Source organism: Heterodontus francisci, chromosome 7 (assembly GCF_036365525.1).
Source record: "Heterodontus francisci isolate sHetFra1 chromosome 7, sHetFra1.hap1, whole genome shotgun sequence".
In the NCBI taxonomy this organism is placed as follows: domain Eukaryota; kingdom Metazoa; phylum Chordata; class Chondrichthyes; order Heterodontiformes; family Heterodontidae; genus Heterodontus; species Heterodontus francisci.
The window spans coordinates 72,333,427-72,354,547 of NC_090377.1; the positions used below are offsets into that span (position 1 = coordinate 72,333,427).

A 21,121-nucleotide genomic window follows, 5' to 3' on the forward strand; every position below is an offset into this window, starting at 1 on the left:
ACTGGAAATTAGCCAAATAAACACTTTAGTACCCCCAGAGTAAAACAGACCAAACCAGGTATCTTTAAACAACAACAAATTAACTACTTATGAATAAAGTGAATCTTAAACACTATTAAGATAAAGTCCTGAGACATAAATTTATAACTTATTTATTCTAACTCCCCCATTCACACACATACATTCAAAAACTAACCGTTAACCGGTTCTAAAAATGGTGTTTTAAAACTTAGCTGTTTCTTAAGAAGAAATAACTGGGTTCTAAGTCTTATGCTCCTGGTTGATGAGGTGTCCAGATTAGAACAATCAGATGCCACTCGAAGTCTCCACGTGGATTTGATTAACAGTCTTTACTTGATAGACATTCAAAGCACTTCAGCTGCAGCAGGCGTCACACAGTGTTTACAACAGAGAGTACAATGACAGGTCTATATTTGGATTTTAAAATTTTCAACTGAAAGATGACCATTTTACTGCGAATTCCACAAAGCACAGTCAAAAGAGAGTCAATCCTGAAGCAATTACTTCTTAGATTGGAAATAAAGCAAGGGAATTTTGCTACCTCCAGCAATACAAATGTTCCCTTCAAAGGGGTTTTTTCCTCCTTGGGCAATTAACACAGCCTGTAGCTCATTGTAGAATTTCTGCTGAGAGAATTCTCTTCCTTCAAGGCAAGCACGCTTTGCTGGTCCCCAGTTCAGACTGGTTTTAGCCAGTTTTTACATACAGTCAAAAGTTACAGTACACCATGTGACCTCCCTCGCCTGCTGTGGCCTAGGAAACAGGTGCAGCTGGCACACCACACCTCTTAGTTTTTAAAGGCACACTGTTTTAATCAGAGAAGAAACAGAAAAATTCTGTGATACCTTATATAAATACAAGTTGTTGTTGCTGTGACTACCAGAAACATTTGCCAAGAGGCGGGACAAAAGCAAAGGCCAGAAGATGATTTTGTAATTGAGAGTTCCCTGTTGCTTGCGACCATAGTGTTTGCAAGTGAGCTAAACCTGCCCTGCTCAGCTACGCAGCACATAGCTACGGCACACACATTATTGCCAAAGCGAAATTAAACATTACACCAAATTCCTTTCCCAGTGTCTTCAAGGTGATCAGAAAGACAACGAAACATTTAAAGCAACAAACTCAAGTGTTTATTGAACAAGCTGAATTAATGCAAAGCTGTTAGCACTGATCCCATCATACTCAATGGCCACTGCTCCATGTCATGCTTAACCCTTAATCCAAAAGAGAAGAAAATCTTGCTACCTGCTTGGAAGCAACCTACAAGGACAACAGGCAGAAACTGGCTTTACACCAGCCTAGATATGTACATCTGTTGCTATATGCAGCATATAACGTTTTGATGAGATCTTGCATAACCTTTAAGGCAATAATCCTGTCGCATAAAAATTGTTTGAATTGCCACTGTAACAAGAGGAACACATGATTTCAAAAGTCCCCAATCAGCAATCTTACCCCTCCCTCTCCTCTGCTTTTACCTCATTTCTCTCTTGCCTGCTGTTTTGGTACAAAAGTGTGAAAAGGAGCATCTGAGCAAAAAACTATTCTTGAGGTTCCAATCACAGCGAACAAATTTAGGAATCTTGTTGTTAATCCCAGGAAGTTAATGCTTTTACTGTACTACAGTAAACTTTGGGCCATAATTCACTTTTATGCACAAATGCTACAGCAACTTCAGGCGAGGGCAGACATGTCGTTAAACACTGAAATCCAAAAGATGCTGTCAGAGATGTGCTGCTCTGCACCACAGTTAGCTTCACAAAAACAGCATCGCGCTCCCTATCTCACCATTAAAATGCGTTCGATGGTGTGAAGTTGTTGTAGCAGCGTGATAGATACTCCACACGCCATAGATAAGCATGCCACAGGAAATTAAGTCTTGTCCATTTCAGCGTAAAGCACCTTTTCAACAACGTGGCAAGTTTAATCATTGTGAAACAATGCCTGACACTTAAAATTAACTATTACAGGCATAGAGTCTCATTCCTTCAGATTTTGAGATTAAGGAAATGTAAAAAATGTTTTTAAAGTTTTACTTTTGTTTTCCGTCTCCTTTTTCCTTCTCGCTTAATACAATCTTTCATTTCCTCTCTCTTTATTCCTGTATCTGACTTGACAATTCACCCACTAATTTACACTTCCTTCACAGTCCATGCACTTTAAATCTTACAATATAATTGTTTAGGAGAAACCAGGGGACACGGTCACAGAATAAAAGAGGTAGGCCATTTAGGGCTGAGATGAGGAAGAATTTCTTCACTGAGGGTGGTGAATCTGTGGAATTCTCTGCCCCAGAGGGCTGTGGAGGCTGAGTTATTGAGTATGTATATTAAAGATATCAAGGGATATGGGGATAGTGCGGGAAAATGGTGTTAGGGTCGAAGATCAACCAATGATCTAGTTGAAGGTGGAGCAGGCTCGAGGGACTGAATGGCCTACTCCTGTTCCTATTTCCTACGCTCCTAAATTTGCAGGTATAGGGCGAAACAGCAGGGGAGATGAACTAATTGAATAACTCTTTCAAAGAACCAGCGCAGGCAAAATGGGCCGAATGATCTCCTTCTGTGCTGTATGGTACGATAAATTATTGTACTTGTAAACCAACTACCAGCACTCCGAAGTGAACATGACAGATTTAAATAATTTGCATCATATAAACTTGTGCGAAGTTTTTCAAATCTTAACTTTTGCTCGTATTTATAATCTAAGTACAAATGTAAGTCAGCGGGACTGATAGACATACTAACCCATAATTTGTTAACAACAAAGAACAAAGAACAGTACAGCACAGGAACAGGCCATTTGGCCCTCCAAGCCTGCGCCGATCTTGATGCCTGTCTAAACTAAAACCTTCTGCACTTCCGGGGACCGTATCCCTCTATTCCCATCCTATTCATGTATTTGTCAAGATGCCTCTTAAACGTCGCTATCGTACCTGCTTCCACCACCTCCCCCGGCAGCAAGTTCCAGGCACTCACCACCCTCTGTGTAAAGAACATCTTCTCTACTTAGCCATTTCACAGCTTTTAAATCACTGAGCAAAACAATGATCCATGTTTGCCACTCTCATGAGTTATCTTACAGTGCACTAATTCCACAAAGATATGTTTGAAAAACTTTCCAAACTATTAACTTCTTCAGATGCTCTCTTCCTCCTCCCACCCTACCAAATCCCTCCTGCAGCAAGAAGGATTGGAAAGTGCTAGCTGCAGACATCAATAATGCAATACCTCTTGCCAGCTGAATACAATTTTAGATCCAGAAAGCAATAGGAGCAGCTGGTCCATGTTTTCCACTTCCCCAAAATCAACCATCTTTCTTTGATATGGCATCCATTCCAGTTGCCTAATCAAGTGCCAATGACATTCATCCAGCTGTGGTGGGCTAGCTGGCATCACAATCACTCCAATGACAGCACTCAACTGACTGAACAACCAGGATGCTCGCAAAAGTAACTTTGAAATTTAAATAAATATAGAATACAATTTTGCTGTAATGTATTGGGTTTTCGTGTGAATATTTTTGAACTTCCCTTCAACAGAGAAAATAAAGACTCAAATGACAGCCTACACCAGAACAGTAATCAGCAATAGGTAATTTTTAAACTCTCTGCTGAATTGACATAAGCTACTTGTGAGCAATGCCAAATTTAGGCCAGGCATGCATGCGCTTTTAATGAGTAATAGGTTTGGTCTTACACTCCCTAATGCAAAGTACGGGAGCTTGCTAGAGTACAAAATTATTAGGATGTAGCTAATATTACGTGCAAATAGCTGAATGCAGCTGTACCTATAAATCCTGCCTAAAGACACACAATTTAAATCTGAATCAAATGTCACAACATGTTTTCCAATACAAGAACAAAGGAAAATTGTCACCTCACTCCAATTTTAGAAGATTTACTCAACTGTTTTTCCTTCATATTCTTCAAACAAGTCAATTATTTCTAGATATTAAAGTTTGACAGAAAATACTATTCACTAATCCTACTGCAGACCCTGGAAATCACTGGTTAACTATTATTTCATAATAATTAACTAATGTGTCCTACATTACGTGACTACACTTCAAAATTACTTCATTGGTTGTAAAATGCTTTGGGACATCTTGATGTCATGGAGGGAAGCACTTTCTTTTTCTTTATTCTTAAGAATTCTTTTGTCAGAACAACGATCTCCTTCCAGTGCAAGACGACGAATTGAATGCTCAAAGTAAGGCAGAGGGGATATTTATTAAAAATACAGTTAAAAAAAAAAGGAAAACACATTTAAGCTGGCTTCTCACACGTGCATGTTATTAAAGTATTACTTTTTCTGCAATCTTTTAAAGATGATCACAGACGTGTCATCTAAAAGTAAATACAACATGAAGGAGATGCAATGCAGAAGCACAATGATGAATGATTGACAACACTGATACTGTCAGACTTAGACACCAAAAAAGGGAAACACTCAGGCAAAGGAGAACTGCAAAAAGAATCCAAGAGGCTGATCTTTTGCATCAAAGGATTAAGACACTCATATCAGCCTGGAGGTCACTTGCCATCATGCCAGACCATTTGTAATGCTTTAACAAACTCAATACCCCAAGGTACTTCAGAGAAGAAAACAGAGAAACTATCCATTCTTCTTTCCATTTCCCTATTCTATCCTGGTACCCCTTAATATTCTTCTTCAGGTATTCATCTAATCAACTCTCTAAAATTACGATTGACTCAGCTTCATGGGCATTTCATAATAATACATTCCATATTCTAATCTGGCATCCCAAACACTTCTATTAGGTATTCCTTTAACCTCAGTTCCCATGAATACAGTCCTAGTTTTTCAAGTCTCTCATAACTATAATCTCTCATTCCCATCATAGTGAATCAGTGGCTCTTAAAGAGATTTTCAGCCATCAAAACATAAATATACACTGCTCAAGTATATACACTGCATAGAGTAAATCAGAAAGGAACAGGCTGGATTTTACTATTATGAGGAATGAGAATTGTGCTTTTAATGAAATGACGGAGCATGGTAAGACACTGGGGAAATTTACATACATTGCTTTCAGTGATTTCCATACAACTTTTGACTTAGTGTCATGTTAACCCACGGAAGTGTATGGCTAAAGATCATTGTCCTGAAACATTAACTCTGTTTCTCTCTCTCCACACATGCTGCCTGACCTGCTGAGCATTTCCAGCACTGTTTTTATTTCAGATTTCTGGCATCCACAGAATTTTGCTTTTGTATTAAAGACTGCAGTGTTTATTTCAAATAAAATCCCTTCACTAGTATGCAAACTTCTATAATGGACCATATTCAATCTCTCTGGTTGAACAAACACAGATCAAATGAATCCCATATTCTGATTTCCACTATAAAATAGGAGCTCATAGCGCTCAGCACTATAGACTTAAGGAATAGGTCATAGCTCACAAATGCCATTTTGCTTAATGGACTTATCTACAAGAATCAACTGAGCTGTTGCACTAATCCAATCATTCACAAACAATTCATAAAACTAGTTTACAATGAAGACAAATATAATAACTGAAGCAGTAAAATCTTACACAATGAATACTATCTCCAAAAACCTGTTAAATCTACAGTATATATTAACTAAAATACAAATGAAGTGTACAGTTTAAACAATTTACATAAATTCTTTCAATTACCTTCAGAAATACTGCTTTTAATTCGCTGGGGTCAGCCCTTTTTGTTGATTGCACCTGAAAAAAAAAATTAAAAACACTTGTTATATCAGTTGTCGAGTTAAACTGAATCAATACACATCAGAAAAGAGTAAATTACAATAGTACGCTTCATTTCACAATATTAAACAATATTTCAACAGTAACTGAAAAGCTTCATAATCTTGCATTATGCAACTTTATCCAAATTACCATTAATGGATTACGATAAGACTTATCTATTGTTCATTAATTGTAACTGGTTGCGCAAGTTTACCGCTGATGAAGTTTCTCCAAGAAAAGGATTTCTAAATCATTCCCGACATATTTTTAAAAGAAGCCCACACACAAGCGAACTCTCTAATTTTAGAAACTAAGGTTTGATTTCTCCATTAGATGAAACACATTTAGCTCTACAGACTCTCAGCCATAAAGCATCGTAATTCTTTACCGTAACAGTTCGCTGCCTGAAGTACATATACTGTACTGTCAAACACCCAAATCTTGATAGTCCAACAACAATCCATGTTTAATGTTGTTAAATGATAATACTTTTTAAAATGTTTAAAGGTAATTCAAGGCCAGGCGCTAGGCCTACAAACATCAATCGACAAGATAAAAAAAACAAACGCAAATACTGTTCACTTCAAAACTCTTACATACAGATTTACATTATACAGTTTCATTAATTCACAAAATCAATCCGCAAAGAACACAATTCTGACCACTCGAAAACCTAAAATTATAGTTATTCTCAGTTGTGTCACCTTGACCGCCATGCTGCAGTTGTGATGTCACGAGATCCCGTGATGGTGGCGCGTGAACGTCTGAGGTCAGAGGTCGTACTGGCACCCGGGAAACAGTGCGTGGGGGTCCTGTGGCGGGGAAGGAGGATGCAGCGAGGGGGAGCGGGATCCTGCAATGGGGGAAGGGACAATCTGAGAGGTGAGGGAGGGGGAAACGGAGATCCTGTGATAGGGGAAGGAGCGATCTGAGAGGTGGGCCGACGGGAGAGGTGCGGGGTGGCCTGCGATGGTTGATTCGGGGAGAGGGGCCCTGCGACGGGGTTGGGGGGCAGCGACATGGAAGCCTGAGACGAGGGAGGGGAACAGTGACTAGGAGAGGAGAGGGGCAGCAGTGTCTGGGGGAAGGGAGCGGGAGCAGAGACAGGGGGAAGGGAGCAGTGACTGGGCTGGGAGGAGTGCAGTGACTGGGCAGGGAGGGAGTGCAGTGACAGGGGAGCAGTGACTGAGGTGGGGATGGGGAGAAGGGGGAGCAGTGACTGAGGGGGTGAGGGGAGGGTGCAGTGACAGCTGGAGGAGGGGGAACGGTGACATGGAGCGGGGAGCTGTGACGGCTGAAAAGTGCCTGGGGGAGAATAGGGGGAGCAGTGACTGAAACGACAGAGGGAGCATTGACTGGGGGGTGGAATAGGGAGGAGTGAGGGAGGGGGATTAACTGGGCTGGGACGAGCATTGACTGGGGAAGGTAGAGCAGTGACGGGAGCGTTTAAGTGGGGAGGAGGAGCAGTGAAAAGGGGAGGAGAGCAGTAACTGAGAGTGGAGGGATAGCAGTGAGGGAGGGGAATTATCTGTGCAGAGAGGACAAGGGGGGGGGGCCCCAGGAGGAGCATTGAAGGGGGAAGGGGAGCAGCAACTGGGGGGGGGATGAGGGGGAAGCAGTGACGGGGGGAGAGGAAAGGGGAGCAGAGACTGGGGGGAAAGGGAAGGGGAGCAGTGACTGGGGGGAGGAAGAGCATTGAATTAGGGGAGCAGTGACTTGGTGGGGCGGAGAAGCAGTGAAGATGGAGAGGGAAGGGGAGCAGTTAAGGGGTTGAAGTGGGGGGGAAGAAATGACTGGGGGGGGCAGAGGGATGGGGAACAGTGACTGGGGGGGGGGTCGAGGTAAGAAAAACAGTGACTGGGGGTGGTCGAGGGAAGAGTAACAGTGACTGGGGGTGAAAAGTGGGGGGAAGCAGTGACTGGGGGGAGGCAGAGCTGTGACTTGGGGGGTTGAGGAAAGAGGATCAGTGACTGGGGGGTAGAGGGAAGGGGAACAGTTACTAGAGGTCGAAGGGGAAGCAGTGACTTGAGGGGAGGAAGGGGAACTGACGGGTGGGAGGGGCAACAGTGACTGAGGGGTGGTGGAGGGTGAGCAGTGACTTGGGGGAAGGGGAGCAATGATAGGGAGGGGAATCAGTGACGGAGAATGGGGGATTTGACTGGGAGAGAGAAAAGGGGAGGAGCGACTAGAGGGACTGGGGGCAGAAGGGGAGGGAGAGCAGTTACTGGGGACTGAAAGGGGAGGGGGAGCAGTAACTTGCAGAGGAGATGGTGCAGACTTGGGGGGATGGGGAGCAGTGACAGGGGGAGGAGAAAGGGGAGCAGTGACAGGGAGGGGGTTCAGTGACTGGGGAGAGGAAAGGGGAGCATTGACTAGATCTGGAAGGTGGAGTAGCTGTTACTGGGGGCTGAAGGAGAAAGGCAGTTGTGACTTGGCAACATAGGCAGAGCAGTGTCATGGGGGAGCAGTGACTGGAGGTGGAAGGAAGCAGTGACTGGGGGGGGAGGAAGCATTACGTGGGAGGGAGCAGTGATTGGGTGAAGGGGTGCAGTGACTGGAGGGGAGGAAGAGCATCGACTTGGGGAAGGGGAGCAACGACTGGGGGAGAGAGGGAGCAGTGACTGGGGCGAGGGGGAGCAGTGACTGGGGGTGGACGTGGCATGGGGAGCAGTTACTGGGGAGGAAAGGACGGGGAGCTGTGACTAGGGGCGGAAAGGGGAGGGGGAGTGGTGATTAGAAGTGGAAGGGGCAGGGGGAGCTATGACATGGGGGAGGAGGGACAGTGACAGGGAGAAGAAGCAGTGACTGGGAGGGGAAAGGGGGCAGTGATTTTGGGGGTAGAAGGAGTGGGAGCAGTGACTGAGGGACAGGGAAGCAGTGATTTGCAGGGGAGGGGGAGGAGATGGGGCGAGAGGGGGCAGTGACTGCGGAGCAGTTACTAAGAGGGAAGGGGGAGCCATGATCGGGTGGAGCAGTGACTGGGGAGGGAGGGGGCGAAGGGGGAGCAGTGATGAGGGGGAGGGGGAGCATTAACAGGGGGCAGCACTGACTGGGGGAGGCAAGTGGGAGCAGTGTCTGGGGGGTTGGGGTGGGAGGGGGAGCAGTGAATGCAGGGTGGGTGAGGGGAGCAGTGACTGGGGAGAAGAGAGGGGGAAGCAATGAATGGGGGTTAGAGAGGGGGAGCAGTGACTGGTGGGAGAGATATGGAGCAATGATCATTGATGGGGAGAGAGGAGGAGCAGTGTCTGGGGGAGCAAGAGGGGTAGCAGTGAATGGGGGGGTGAGAGAGGGGGAGCAGTGACTGGGGGGGGTGAGAGAGGGGGAGCAGTGACTGGGGGGGTGAGAGAGGAGGAGCAGTGACGAGGGGGGGGTGAGATATGGAGCAGTGATGGGGAGGGGGAGCAGGGACGGTGGGGAGGGGGAGCAGTGACGGTGGGGAGAGAGGCAGAGCAGTGACTGGGGTGGGGAAGGGGGAGCAGTGACTGGCAAGGAGAGATATGGAGCAGTGACTGTGGAGGGAAGAGAGGGGAAAGCATTGACGGGGGGGGGGGGGGTGAAGAGAGATATAGAGCAGTGACTGGGGGTGGAGAGATGGGGAGCAGTGATGGATGGGGGAGAGGGGGTACCAGTGGCATGGAGGATAGAGGGGAAGCAATGACTGGGAAAGGGTTTGAGGAAGAGCAGATTGGAGTGTGACAAGAGTATTTACTAGCTGGAGGTGGGTAAGGAAGAGCAATGAAGGGGAGGAGAACAGTGACGATAGAGAAGGGGATGAGGAAGAGTAGTGACGGGAGAAGGGAGACCAGTGACAACTGTGGGGTTTGGGGTGGTGGTGGGAACAATGGCGATGGGTGTGTGGGGAGAACAGTGAAGAGAGGGAGAAAGAGGAGGGAGGGGGAGCCAGGGGTTGCGATGGGAGGGGGTGGGGGAGGGGAAAAGGGAAGTTGGGGTAAAGGGGAGGTGGAGAAAAGCAGGGGGTGGGAAAGGAGGGGAGGAGAAAAGAGTTGGTGGAGGGGAGGGAAAGGGGAGACAGCACAGTGGAGGGGGAAGAGGGAGGTGGAGGGTGGGTAGGCGAGATGGGGCAGGGGAGGGAAGGAAGGGGAAAGGGTGAAGGAAAGGAAAGGGGTAGGTGAGAGCAGGGTGAGGATAGGGGGAAGAGTGGGGAGGGGGATAGGCAAAAGAAGGGTGGGAAGAGGAGTGACTGGGGGTAAGAGCGGTGGGTGGCTAAAGAGCAGTGGTGGGGGACCAGTGCCAGGGTGGGGTGGGGAGGTGAAGACCAGTGTGGGGAATGGTGGGAGTGCAGTGACCCAGGGGGAGCAGCTTGTATTCCACTTGCAAAATATGGCTTCAGCCTATGCCCTATGCCTGGCCGTGCACTGGGCAAGGATCTGGTAGCACCAGCAGCAAGCATATTGCATGTTCACCCGCAGCTATATCTGAGGACTGTGGAATATAACGGAGCTGCCAGCTGAACAGAATTTATCAGATTCAATAGGGCGGCGCAGTGGTTAGCACCGCAGCCTCACAGCTCCAGCGACCCAGGTTCGATTCTGGGTACTGGTTGTGCGGAGTTTGCAAGTTCTCCCTGTGACCGCGTGGGTTTTCACCGGGTGCTCCGGTTTCCTCCCACAGCCAAGGACTTGCAGGTTGATAGGTAAATTGGCCATTATAAATTGCCCCTAGTATAGGTAGGTGGTAGGGGAATTGAGGGAAGGTGGGGATGTGAGAGGGTAATGGGACTAATGTAGGATTAGTATAAATGGGTTGATGGTCGGCACAGACTCGGTGGGCCGAAGGGCCTGTTTCAGTGCTATATCTCTAAATTAAATTAAACATTGTCTCTGATGGGATTTTTGAGCAAACCGTACCACTCTTAGTCTGCATCTCACTTTTTAATACAAATTTCCTGTTTCAAGCTGCTTTTCCAATGAAGTTACTGAATTTCCTTTTTATTGCAAACTGAAACTAATATTACAAGGCTACATTTCAAAACAAAAGTAGATATTATTTATATATTACGGTGAGATTTTGCATCAGACTTGCCCAAACTCTAAAATGTGTCTGGTAAATGGGGAAATGTTGTGTATTAATGACAAATTAATTGACTTTTTTTTATTTCATGGGTGTGAGCATTACTGGGAAGGCCAACATTTGTTGCACATCCCTAATTGCCCTTGAGAGGGTGGTGAGCTGCTTTCTTGAACAGCTACAGTCCATGTGGTATACATACACCCACAGTGCTGTTAGGAAGGGAGTTCCAGGTTTTTGACCCAGCAACAGTGAAGGAATGGCAATATAGTTCCAAGTCAGGATGGTGAGTGGCTTGAAGGGGATCTTCCAGGTTGTGTGTTCCCATGTGTCTTCTGCTCTTGTCCTAGGCGATAGAGGTCACGGGTTTTGAAGGTGCTGTCTAAGGAGCCTTGGTGCATTGCTGCAGTGCATCTTGTAGATGGTACACGCTGCTGCCGCTGTGCATCGGTGTGGGAGGGAGTGATTGTTTGTGGATGGGGAGCCAATCAAGCGGGCTGCTTTGTCCTGGATGGTGTCGAGCTTCTTGAGTGTTGTTGGAGCTGCAGTCATCCAGGCAAGTGGAGAGTATTCCATCACACTCCTGACTTGTGCCTTGTACATGGTGGACAGGCTTTGGGGAGTTAGTGGTAAGTTACTCACTGCAGAATTCTGACCTGCACTTGTAACCACAGTATTTTTATGGCTGGTCCAGTTAAGTTTCTGGTCAATGGTGACCCTTAGGATGTTGATGGTGGGGAATTCATAGGAACAGGAGTAGGACATTCAAGCCTGCTCCGCCATTCGATAAGATCCTGGCTGATCTGATTGTGGTCTCAGCTCCAGTTTCCTGTCTTCCCCCATAAACCTTGACTCCCTTGTCTATCAAATATTTATCTAACTCAGCGTTGAATAAATTCAATGACCCAGTCTCCACTGTTTTCTGTGGAAGAGAATTCCACAGACTGACGACCTTCTGAGAGAAAACATTTCTCCTCATCTACATCTTAAAAGGGAGACCCCTAGTTTTCGTCTCCCACATAAGAGGAAACATCTTCCTTTTTCCCAGAGTGGGGGATTCAATTACAAGGGGACACGAGTTCAAAGTGAAAGGGGAAAAGTTTAGGGGGGATATGCGTGGAAAGTTCTTTACACAGAGGGTGGTGGGTGCCTGGAACGCATTGCCAGCGGAGGTGGTAGACGCGGGCACGATAGCGTCTTTTAAGATGTGTCTAGACAGTTACATGAATGGGCAGGAAGTAAAGAGATACAGACCCTTAGAAAATAGGCGACAGGTTTAGATAGAGGATTTGGATCGGCGTAGGCTTGGAGGGCCGAAGGGCCTGTTCCTGTGCTGTAATTTTCTTTGTTTTTTTTTATCCAGCCTATCAAGTCCCCTCAGGATCGTATACGTTTCAGTAAGATCACTTTTCATTCTTCTAAACTCCAATGGGTAAAGCCCCAACCTGTTCAACCTTTCTTCATAAGTCTTTTATCCCAGGAATGAGTTGAGTGAACCTTCTCTGAACTGCCTCTAATGCAATTATATCCTTTTTCAAATATGGAGACCAAAACTGTACACAGTACTCCAGATGTGGTCTCACCAAGGCTCTGTACAGTTGCAGTAAAACTTCCCTATTTTTATATTCAATTCCCCTTGCAATAAATGCCAACATTCCATTTGCCTTCCTAATCACTTGCTGTACCTACATACAAACTTTTTGTGATTCATGTACCAGGACACCCAGATCCCTCTGTCCTACCGAGTTCTGGAATCTCTTTCCGTTTAAATAGTAGTGATGGTAATGTCGTTTAATGTCAAGGGGGGATGGTTAGATTCTTTCTTGTTGGAGATGATCATTGCTTGGTACCTTTGTAGCACGAATGTTACTTGCCACTTATCAGCCCAAACCTGAATGTTATCCAGGTCTTGCTCCATGCAGGCACAGACTGCTTCAGTATCTGAGAAGTCTCAAACAGTACCGAACACTATGCAATCATCGGGGAACATCCCCACTTCTGACCTTATGATGGAGGGAAGGTCATTGATGAAGCAGATGAAGATGGTTGGGCCTAGGACAGACCCTGAGGAACTCCTGCAGCTATGTCCTGGGACTGAGATGATTGACCTTCAACAACCACAACCATCTTCCTTTGTGCTAGGTATGACTGCAACCAGTGGAGAGTTTTTCCCTGATTCCCATTGACTTCAATTTTGCTAGGGCTCCTTGATGCCATACTTGGTCAAGTGCTACCTTGATGTCAAGAGCAGTCACTCTCGCCTCACCTCTGGAATTCAGCTCTTTTGTCCATGTTTGGATCAAGGCTGTAATGACGTCTGAAACCGAGTGCCCTTTCAAAGTTCACAGACCTGAAACATTAACTCTGTTTCTTTCTCCACAGATGCTGCCAGATCTGCTGTGTATTTCCAGCACTTTCTGCTTATTTCAGATTTCCAGCATCCGCAGTATTTTGCTTTCCGCCTAGTTTGTGTAAGCTCTCGTAACTTACCCCTTGGAGGCCAAGTATCATTCTAGCAAATCTATGCTGCACTCCCTCAAAGGCCAATATGTCTTTCCTAAGGTGTGGTGCCTAGAGCTGCTCACATTACTCCAGATGTGATCTAACTTGGGCATTGCACATCTGTAGCAGAACCTCTACCCCCTTGTATTCTAGTCCTTTAGATATAAAGGCCAGCATTCCAGTAGCCTTTTGATTATTTTCTCTAATAGTCTGTGACATTTTAATGATCTATGTACATGGATTCCCCAGGTATCTTTGGACCTCCACTGTTTCAATCTTTTCACCATTTAGGTCCAAAGTGGATGATCTCATTTGCCTACACTGAAATCCATTTGCCACAGTTTTGCCCACTCACTTAATCACATCCTGTCAGTTAAAATACCTGCCTATTGTCTCTATTCTCGGTCTGCTGCCACTCAGCCAATTTCTTAACCAGGTCAATAATTCACCTCCAATTCCATGAGCTTCAATTTGAGCTAACAGTCTCTTGTGAGGGATTTTTATCAAATGCCTCTGGAAGTCTGTATAAATAACATCCAAAGACATTCTCCTGTGCACTTTTAGTCACCTTTTCGAAAACAAAGTGACTCCTGACAACGCAGCGGCCCGCTGACGTCATCAGAGTGCTCCAAGATACGCACATGCGCAAACTGTCTCCTCTGCTTAGATCTTGCCTTGCCAGGACTAACTGGCGCATGCACAGGGAAACCCTTTCCCCCTCTCGGCCACTCGCTCCAGGCCTCTTACTTCTCGCTCCTTGCTTACCTCCCATCCCACCCCCACCCTCTGGCCGCTCGCTCCCTACTTCCCCCCACCATCCCTCCAGACGCTAGCTCTAGGCCGCGGGCGGCACTGCTTCCCTGCTCTCGGCCACTCGCTCCTACGTTCAATCGTTCCTCACCGCGCCGCCCGAAGAAGAAAGGTGGTCCGCGAGGGGTGGCCAAGAGGAGGGCTCACATCTGGAGGGATTGGGGTGGGGGGGGCAGGGATCGAGCAGCCGGAGAGCAGGCCCCCACCTGCCAAGAATGAGGCACATTAATTTTGTCGAACAAAAAACTTGCTGGAGCGAGAAAATGACTTGTTAAATAGATCAGCCGTGGCTGGAAAAGACATTTGCATATTAACAGACAGTGCTTGGAAGGACAAAGGACCATTCCTTGACACATTCAACCCACAATGGACCTTGATCACCAGGTATTGTGTGTAAGAGGAGCATTCCAGAGACTGCTAAGGTGATACAATCCAGGACTGGTTAGACCAGCTGGATACACGACTAACTGGCTGCTCAAGGGTCTTTTGAACTAGCCACAGAGAGTTTGAACTCAGAAACACTGTTTGCTCCTGGACTGAGAAGATCTCTAGGCCCAGGAAAGAGGTTCTGCTGAGGGACTATGAGCAGCTCGGGGCTAAATTAAAAGGCAGAACCTCAAAGGTAATAATCTCTGGATTACTACCTGAGCCATGTGCAAATTGGCGTAGGGTAAATAAGATTAGAGAGGTAAACACATGGCTCAAAGTTTGGTGTGGGAGAAATGGGTTCTGATTCATGGGGCACTGGCACCAATACTGGGGAAGGAGAGAGCTGTTCTGCTGGGACGAGTTTCATTTGAACCGTGCTGGGACTGGTTTCCTGGTGAATCGTATAACTAGGGTTGTAGATAGGATTTTAAACTAATTAGTAGGGGGGAGTGTTCAATCGAAGGGAAGTTTAAAAAATCAAAAAGGAACGAGAGAGCAGAGGTGCAGGGTAGTGAAGAGATGAACGCTAATCAAAGTGTGACAGGAAGTGGCAAAAAACATAAGCAGAAATTAGAACCAGAATGAGTAATAATGGCAAAAAGTCAAAGCTTAAGGCTCTTTTTCTGAATGCATGCAGCATTTGTAACAAGATAGATGAGTTGACTGCAAAAATAGAAATAAATATGACTTGATGGCTATTACAGAGACGTGATTGCAGGATAACCAAGACTGGGAACTCGATATTCAAGGGTATTTGACGTTACGGAAAAATAGGCAAAAAGGAAAAGGAGGTGGGGTGGATTTCTTAATAAAGGAAGGTATCAGTGCTGTGGTGAGTAGTGATATAGGTGCAATAGATTATGATGTGGAATCAGTTTGGGTGGAAATAAGGAATAGCAAGGGGAAGAAGTCACGGTTGGGAGTCATCTATAGGCCCCTGAAGAGTTGCCTCACTGTAGGACAAAGTATAAATCAGGAAATAATGGAGGCGTATAAGAAGGGCGCTATTATTGTCATGGGTGATTTTAGTCTGCATAGTGACTGGAAAAATCAGATTGGCAGAAGTAACATGGAAGACAAATTTGTAGAGTGCATCAGGGATTGTTTCTTGGAGCAATACGTAGCAGAACCTACCCAGGAACAGGCTATTTTAGATCTAGTAATGTATAATGAGATAGGATTGATAAGAGATATCGTAGTTAAGGATCCTCTAGGGGGTAGTGATCACAACATGGCAGAATTTCAAATTCAGTTTGAGGGCAAGCAACTCGGGTCCCAAACCAGTGTCCTCAACTTAAACAAGGGCAATTACAGTGGTATGAAGAAAGAGTTGTCTAAAGCGGACTGGGAAAATAGACTAAGGGGAAGGTCAGTGGATGAGCAGTGGCAGACATTTAAGCAGATATTTCATGACGCTCAGAAAAAATTTATCCCGGTCAAAAAGGACTCGATGAGAAGGATGAACCACCCGTGGTTAACAAAGGCAGTCAAGGAGAGTATCCAATCAAAAACTAAGGCTTACAAAGTGGCAACAACTAGTGGTAGGCCTGATGATTGGGAATTTTTTAGGAACCAGCAGCAGATGACTAAAAAGCTAATAAAGAGTGAGAAAATTGATTATGAAAAATTGGCAAGAAATATAAAAACAGCAAGAGCTTCTACGGGTATACAAAAAGAGAATAGCTAAAGTGAGTGTGGGACCCTTGGAGAATGAGACTGGAGAATTGATAATGGGGAACAGGGAAATGGCAGATAATTTAAACCAATATTTTGCATCAATCTTCACGGTGGAGGACACTATAAACATCCCACAGATATCAGATAAGCAAGGAGCTAATGGGAGGAAAGATCTTGTAACAGTCTCTATCACGAGCGACCTGATGGCCTGCATCCAAGCGTTTTAAAGAAAGTGGCTGCAGGGATAGTGGAGTCATTGGTCGAAATATTCCAGAACTCACTGGATTCTGGGGGGTCCCAGCAGATTGGAAAACCGCTAATGTGACACCCCTGTTTAAGAAGGGAGGGAGACAAAAAGCAGGAAACTAGGCTAGTCAGCCTAACGGTCATTGGGAAAATGCTAGACTCCATTATTAAGGAAGAAATAGCAGGACATTTAGAAAAGCTTAATGCAATCAAACAGAGTTAACATGATTTTGTGAAAGGGAGATCATGTTTGACGAATTTGCTAGAGTTCTTTGAGGATATTACAAGCAGAGTTGATAAAGGGGAACAGGTAGATGTGGTGTATTTGGATTTCCAGAAGGCATTTCATAAGGTGCCACATAAAAGATTACTGCACAAGATAGGAGCTCACAGTCAAGAAATGCTGGAAATACTCAGCAGGTCTGGCAGCATCTGTGGAGAGAGAAGCAGAGTTAACGTTTCAGGTCAGTGACCCTTCATCAGAACTGGCACATATTAGAAATGTAAAAGGTTTTAAGCATGTAAAGCTGGGGGTGGGGCAAGAGGCAAGAGATAACAAAAGAGGTGTTGATAGGACATGGTCACAGAGAATAAACAAACATGAAAAAAACAATGGGTAGGCACAGTAGAAATAAAATAAAATAAACACAAAAAAGAAAAATGAAAAAAAGAAAAAGGGGGATGCCCCATCATGCTCTGAAATTATTGAACTCAATATTCAGTCCGGCAGGTTGTAGTGTGCCTAATCGGTAAATGTTCCTCGAGCTTGCGCTGATGTTCACTGGAACACTGCAGCAATACTAGTACAGAGATGAGAGCAGGAAGGAGTGTTGAAATGGCCAGCAACCGGAAGCTCGGGCTCATGCTTTCGGACTGAGCGGAGGTGTTCTGCAAAGCGGTCACCCAGACTGCGTTTGGTCTCAACAATGTAGAGACCACATTGTGAGCAGCGAATACAGTATACTACATTGAAAGAAGTACAAGTACATCACTGCTTCACCTGAAAGGAGTGTTTGGGGCCTTGGATAGTGAGGAGAGAGGTGGTAAATGGGAAGGTATTACACCTCCTGCAATTGCAGGGGAAGGTGCCGTGGGAAGGGGATGAGGTGGTGGGGGTAATGGAGGAGTGCACCAGGGTGTCACGGAGGGAACGATCCCTTGGAATGCTGACAGGGGAAGGGAGGGGAAGATGCGTTTGGTAGTGGCATCACGCTGGAGGTGGCGGAAATGGCAGAGGATGATCCTTTGGAAGTAGAGGCTGGTGGGGTGTAAAGTGAGGACAAGGGGAACCCTGTCGCAGTTCTGGGAGGGAGTGGAAGGGGTGAGAGTAGAGGTGTTTCAGATTTCCAGCATCTTCAGTATTTTGCTTTTATTATATAGGAGCTCACAGTATTGTGGGTAATATATTAGCATGGATTGAGGATTGGTTAACTCACAGGAGACAGAGAGTTGGGATTAATGGGTCTTTTTCAGGTTGGAAAGACGTAACTAGTGGAGTGCCACTAGGATCAGTCCTAGGGCCTCAATTATTTACTATCTATATTAATGACTTGGAGGAGGGGGCAGAGTGTAATATATCCAAATTTGTTGATGATATAAAAATAGGTGGGAGGCCATGTTATGATGAGGACATACGGAATTTGCAAGGGGATATAGATAGGTTGAGTGAGTGGGCAAAACCTTGGCATATGGAGTTTAATGTAGGAAAGTGTGAGGTCCTGCACTTTGGTAGGAAGAATCAAAAGGCAGACTATTATTTAAATGGAGAGAGACTCCAAAAAAGTGCAGCACAGAGGCATCTGGGTGTTCTTGTGCATGAAACGCAGAAGGTTAGCACGCAGGTGCAGCAAGTAATTAAGGCAAATTGAATTTTGGCCTTTATTGCAAGGGGGTTGGAGTTTACTGTACAGGGTGTTGGTGAGGCCACACCTGGAATACTGTGTACAGTTTTGGTCCCCATATTTAAGAAAGGATATAATGGCATTGGAGGCAATTCAAAAGAGATTCACTAGGCTGATCCCTGGGATGAAGGGGTTGACTTATCACGAATGGCTAAACAGATTAGGCCTTTATTCATTAATGTTTAGAAGAATGAGGGGTGATCCTATTGAAACGTACAAGATTCTGAGAGGGCTTGACAGGGTAGATGTTGAGAACATGTTTCAGCTAGTAGGGGAATCTCAAACTAGTGGGCATAGTTACAAAATAAGGAGACACTCATTTAAAACTGAGATGCAAAGGAATTTCTTCTCTTAGAGGGTAGTGAACGTTTGGAATTTTCTACCCAGAGAGTTGTGGAGGCTACATCACTGAAAGTATTTAAAGAGGAGGTAGATAGATTTTTGAAATATTGGGGAGTTGAGGGCTATGAGGAGCTGGCACAAAATAGGAGTTGAGGTCTGGGGCAGATCAGCCATGACCTTATTGAATGGTGGGGCAGGCTTGAAGGGCTGAATGGCCTACTCCTGCTCCTATTTCTTGTGTTCTTTCCTGTCTGCTCCCATCTCTTTCTCACAAGCCTTTGAATCCTCTGAAGACACATGAACCCCAAGAGAGAAAGGTCTCCTACAGTGAACAAGGTTTAAGAAGAATACTGGGCCTCAAAGATAAGCAAGATCTCCCTACAATCAAGGACTCGACAGTGAGCTCGAAAAACTGTAACAAAATCTCTTCAGAGATTGCCTCAAACTTTTTCCACTTCATTTCTTCTGCTCTGTTCTGTCTCTATCTGCATGTGTGTATCGCTTATGCATGCTAGCGTGGGCGCGCCATGTATCCTTAGGCGTTAACTGAATTTGAGTTCAATTTCAATAAATTTCAACCTTTCTTCTTTCAACCTAAGAAAACCTGTTTGTGCTGGTTTCTTTACCTAATAATTGGAAAGCAGTGAACAAGGATTCATCAAGGGGGAGCTAAAAACAGTGTTACGGTAAGACCAGGTGAAGGCTGAAAGGGAACCTCTTTCTCACCGGGTTGTAACACTTTACAATAAATACTGATGCAAGATAATTATTCAACGTGTCTGCCATTTTCTAATTTGATAATGTAAAAACAAAATGATATCACCATTATCAGTTTTCAAGGGGCCCATGTTGCTCCTGACCACCCTCTTTTCCCTAATGTGTATGTATGACATTTTTATGTTGATTTTAATATCACTTGCAAGTTGTGAAATAAATAAAAATCAACTCTACATTTCTGCTTAGTATGTGGATTCTCTCTATATTCCAAAGTACTATGGGCTGTGTTCCCTCACTTGCATAAAGTTCCACATTCTCAGCAACCCTCTCTTTGTAAGTTCGACTGGATTCTCATCACCTGATGATTTGGCTTCATCCAAGCTTTCAAATTCCTCTGGCCTTGCCACACCTTATCTCAGTGATCTCCTAAGTTACATGTCCTTGCACACACCTTCTGCTCCTCAAGCTGAGTTGATGATCCATCTCGGCCTCCTCCTGAAGTCCACAGCATCACACATGCCAGACTTCAGCCAATTCAATTCACTCCGCATGATATTAAGAAACGATTGAAGGCACTGGATACTGCAAAGGCTATGGGCCCTGACAATATTCCGGCAATAGTATTGATGACCTGTGCTCCAGAACTTGCTGCGCCCCTAGCCAAGCTGTTCCAGTACAGCTACAACACTGGCATCTACCCTGCAATGTGGAAAATTGCCTAGATATGTCCCGTACACAAAAAGCAGGACAAGTCCAATCCGGCCAATTACCACCCCATCAGCATCCTCTCAATCATCAGTAAAGTGATGGAAGGTGACATCAACAGTGCCATCAAGCGTCACTTGCTTAGCAATAACCTGCTCAGTTACGCTCAGTTTGGGTTCTGCCAGGGCCACTCAGCTCCTGACCTCATTACAGTCTTGGTTCAAACATGGACAAAAGAGCTGAACTTCAGAGGTGAGGTGAGAGTGACTGCCCTTGACATCAAGGCAGCATTTGACCGAGTATGGCATCAAGGAGCCCTAGCAAAACTGAAGTCAATGAGAATCAGGGGAAAACTCTCCACTGGTTGGAGTCATACCAATCACAAAGGAAGAAGGTTATGGTTGTTGGAGGTCAATCATCTCAGCTCCAGGACATCATTGCAGGAGTTCCTCAGGGTAGTGTCCTAGGCCCAACCATCTTCATCTGCTTCATCAATGACCTTCCTTCAATCATAAGGTCAGAAGTGGGGATGTTCGCTGAAGATTGCATAGTGTTCAGCACCATTCACGACTCCTCATACTGAAGCAGTCCGTGTAGAAATGCAGCAAGACCTGGACAATATCTATGCTTGGGTTGATAAGTGGCGAGTAACATTCATGCCACAGAAATGCCAGGCAATGAACATCTCCAACAAGACAGAATCTAACCATCTCCCCTTGACATTCAATGGCATTACCATTGCTGAATCCCCCACTATCAACATCCTAGGGGCTACCATTGACCAGAAACTGAACTGGAGTAGTCATATAAATACCGTGGCTACAAGAGCAGGTCAGAGGCTAGGAATCCTGTGGCGAGTAACTCACCTCCTGACTCCCCAAAGCCTGTCCACCATCTACAAGGCACAAGTCAGGAGTGTGATGGAATACTCTCCAATTGCCTGGATGGGTGCAGCTCCAACAACACTCAAGAAGCTCGACACCATCCAGGACAAAGCAGC

At 45.4% G+C, this 21,121-nt stretch overlaps 1 protein-coding gene across 2 annotated transcripts in view; it reads right to left on the reverse strand.

The window, feature by feature from the left end:
* The window catches only part of LOC137372053 (electrogenic aspartate/glutamate antiporter SLC25A12, mitochondrial-like), a 168,510-nt gene extending 161,507 nt beyond the window's left edge, over nucleotides 1-7,003 (reverse strand). The window contains exons 1-2 of one of the 2 annotated variants that reach the window (XM_068035406.1): nucleotides 6,469-7,003; nucleotides 5,687-5,740 (exon numbers count right to left, since the gene is read on the reverse strand). In XM_068035406.1, the coding sequence (XP_067891507.1) occupies nucleotides 5,687-5,740; nucleotides 6,469-6,480 (66 nt within the window). In that variant the 5' untranslated portion in view covers nucleotides 6,481-7,003. Of the gene's footprint in view, nucleotides 1-5,686; nucleotides 5,741-6,152; nucleotides 6,195-6,468 lie in introns of those variants that run through there. The other variant, XM_068035405.1, reaches the window with a different exon arrangement.
* Nucleotides 7,004-21,121: the final 14,118 nt, after the last annotated feature.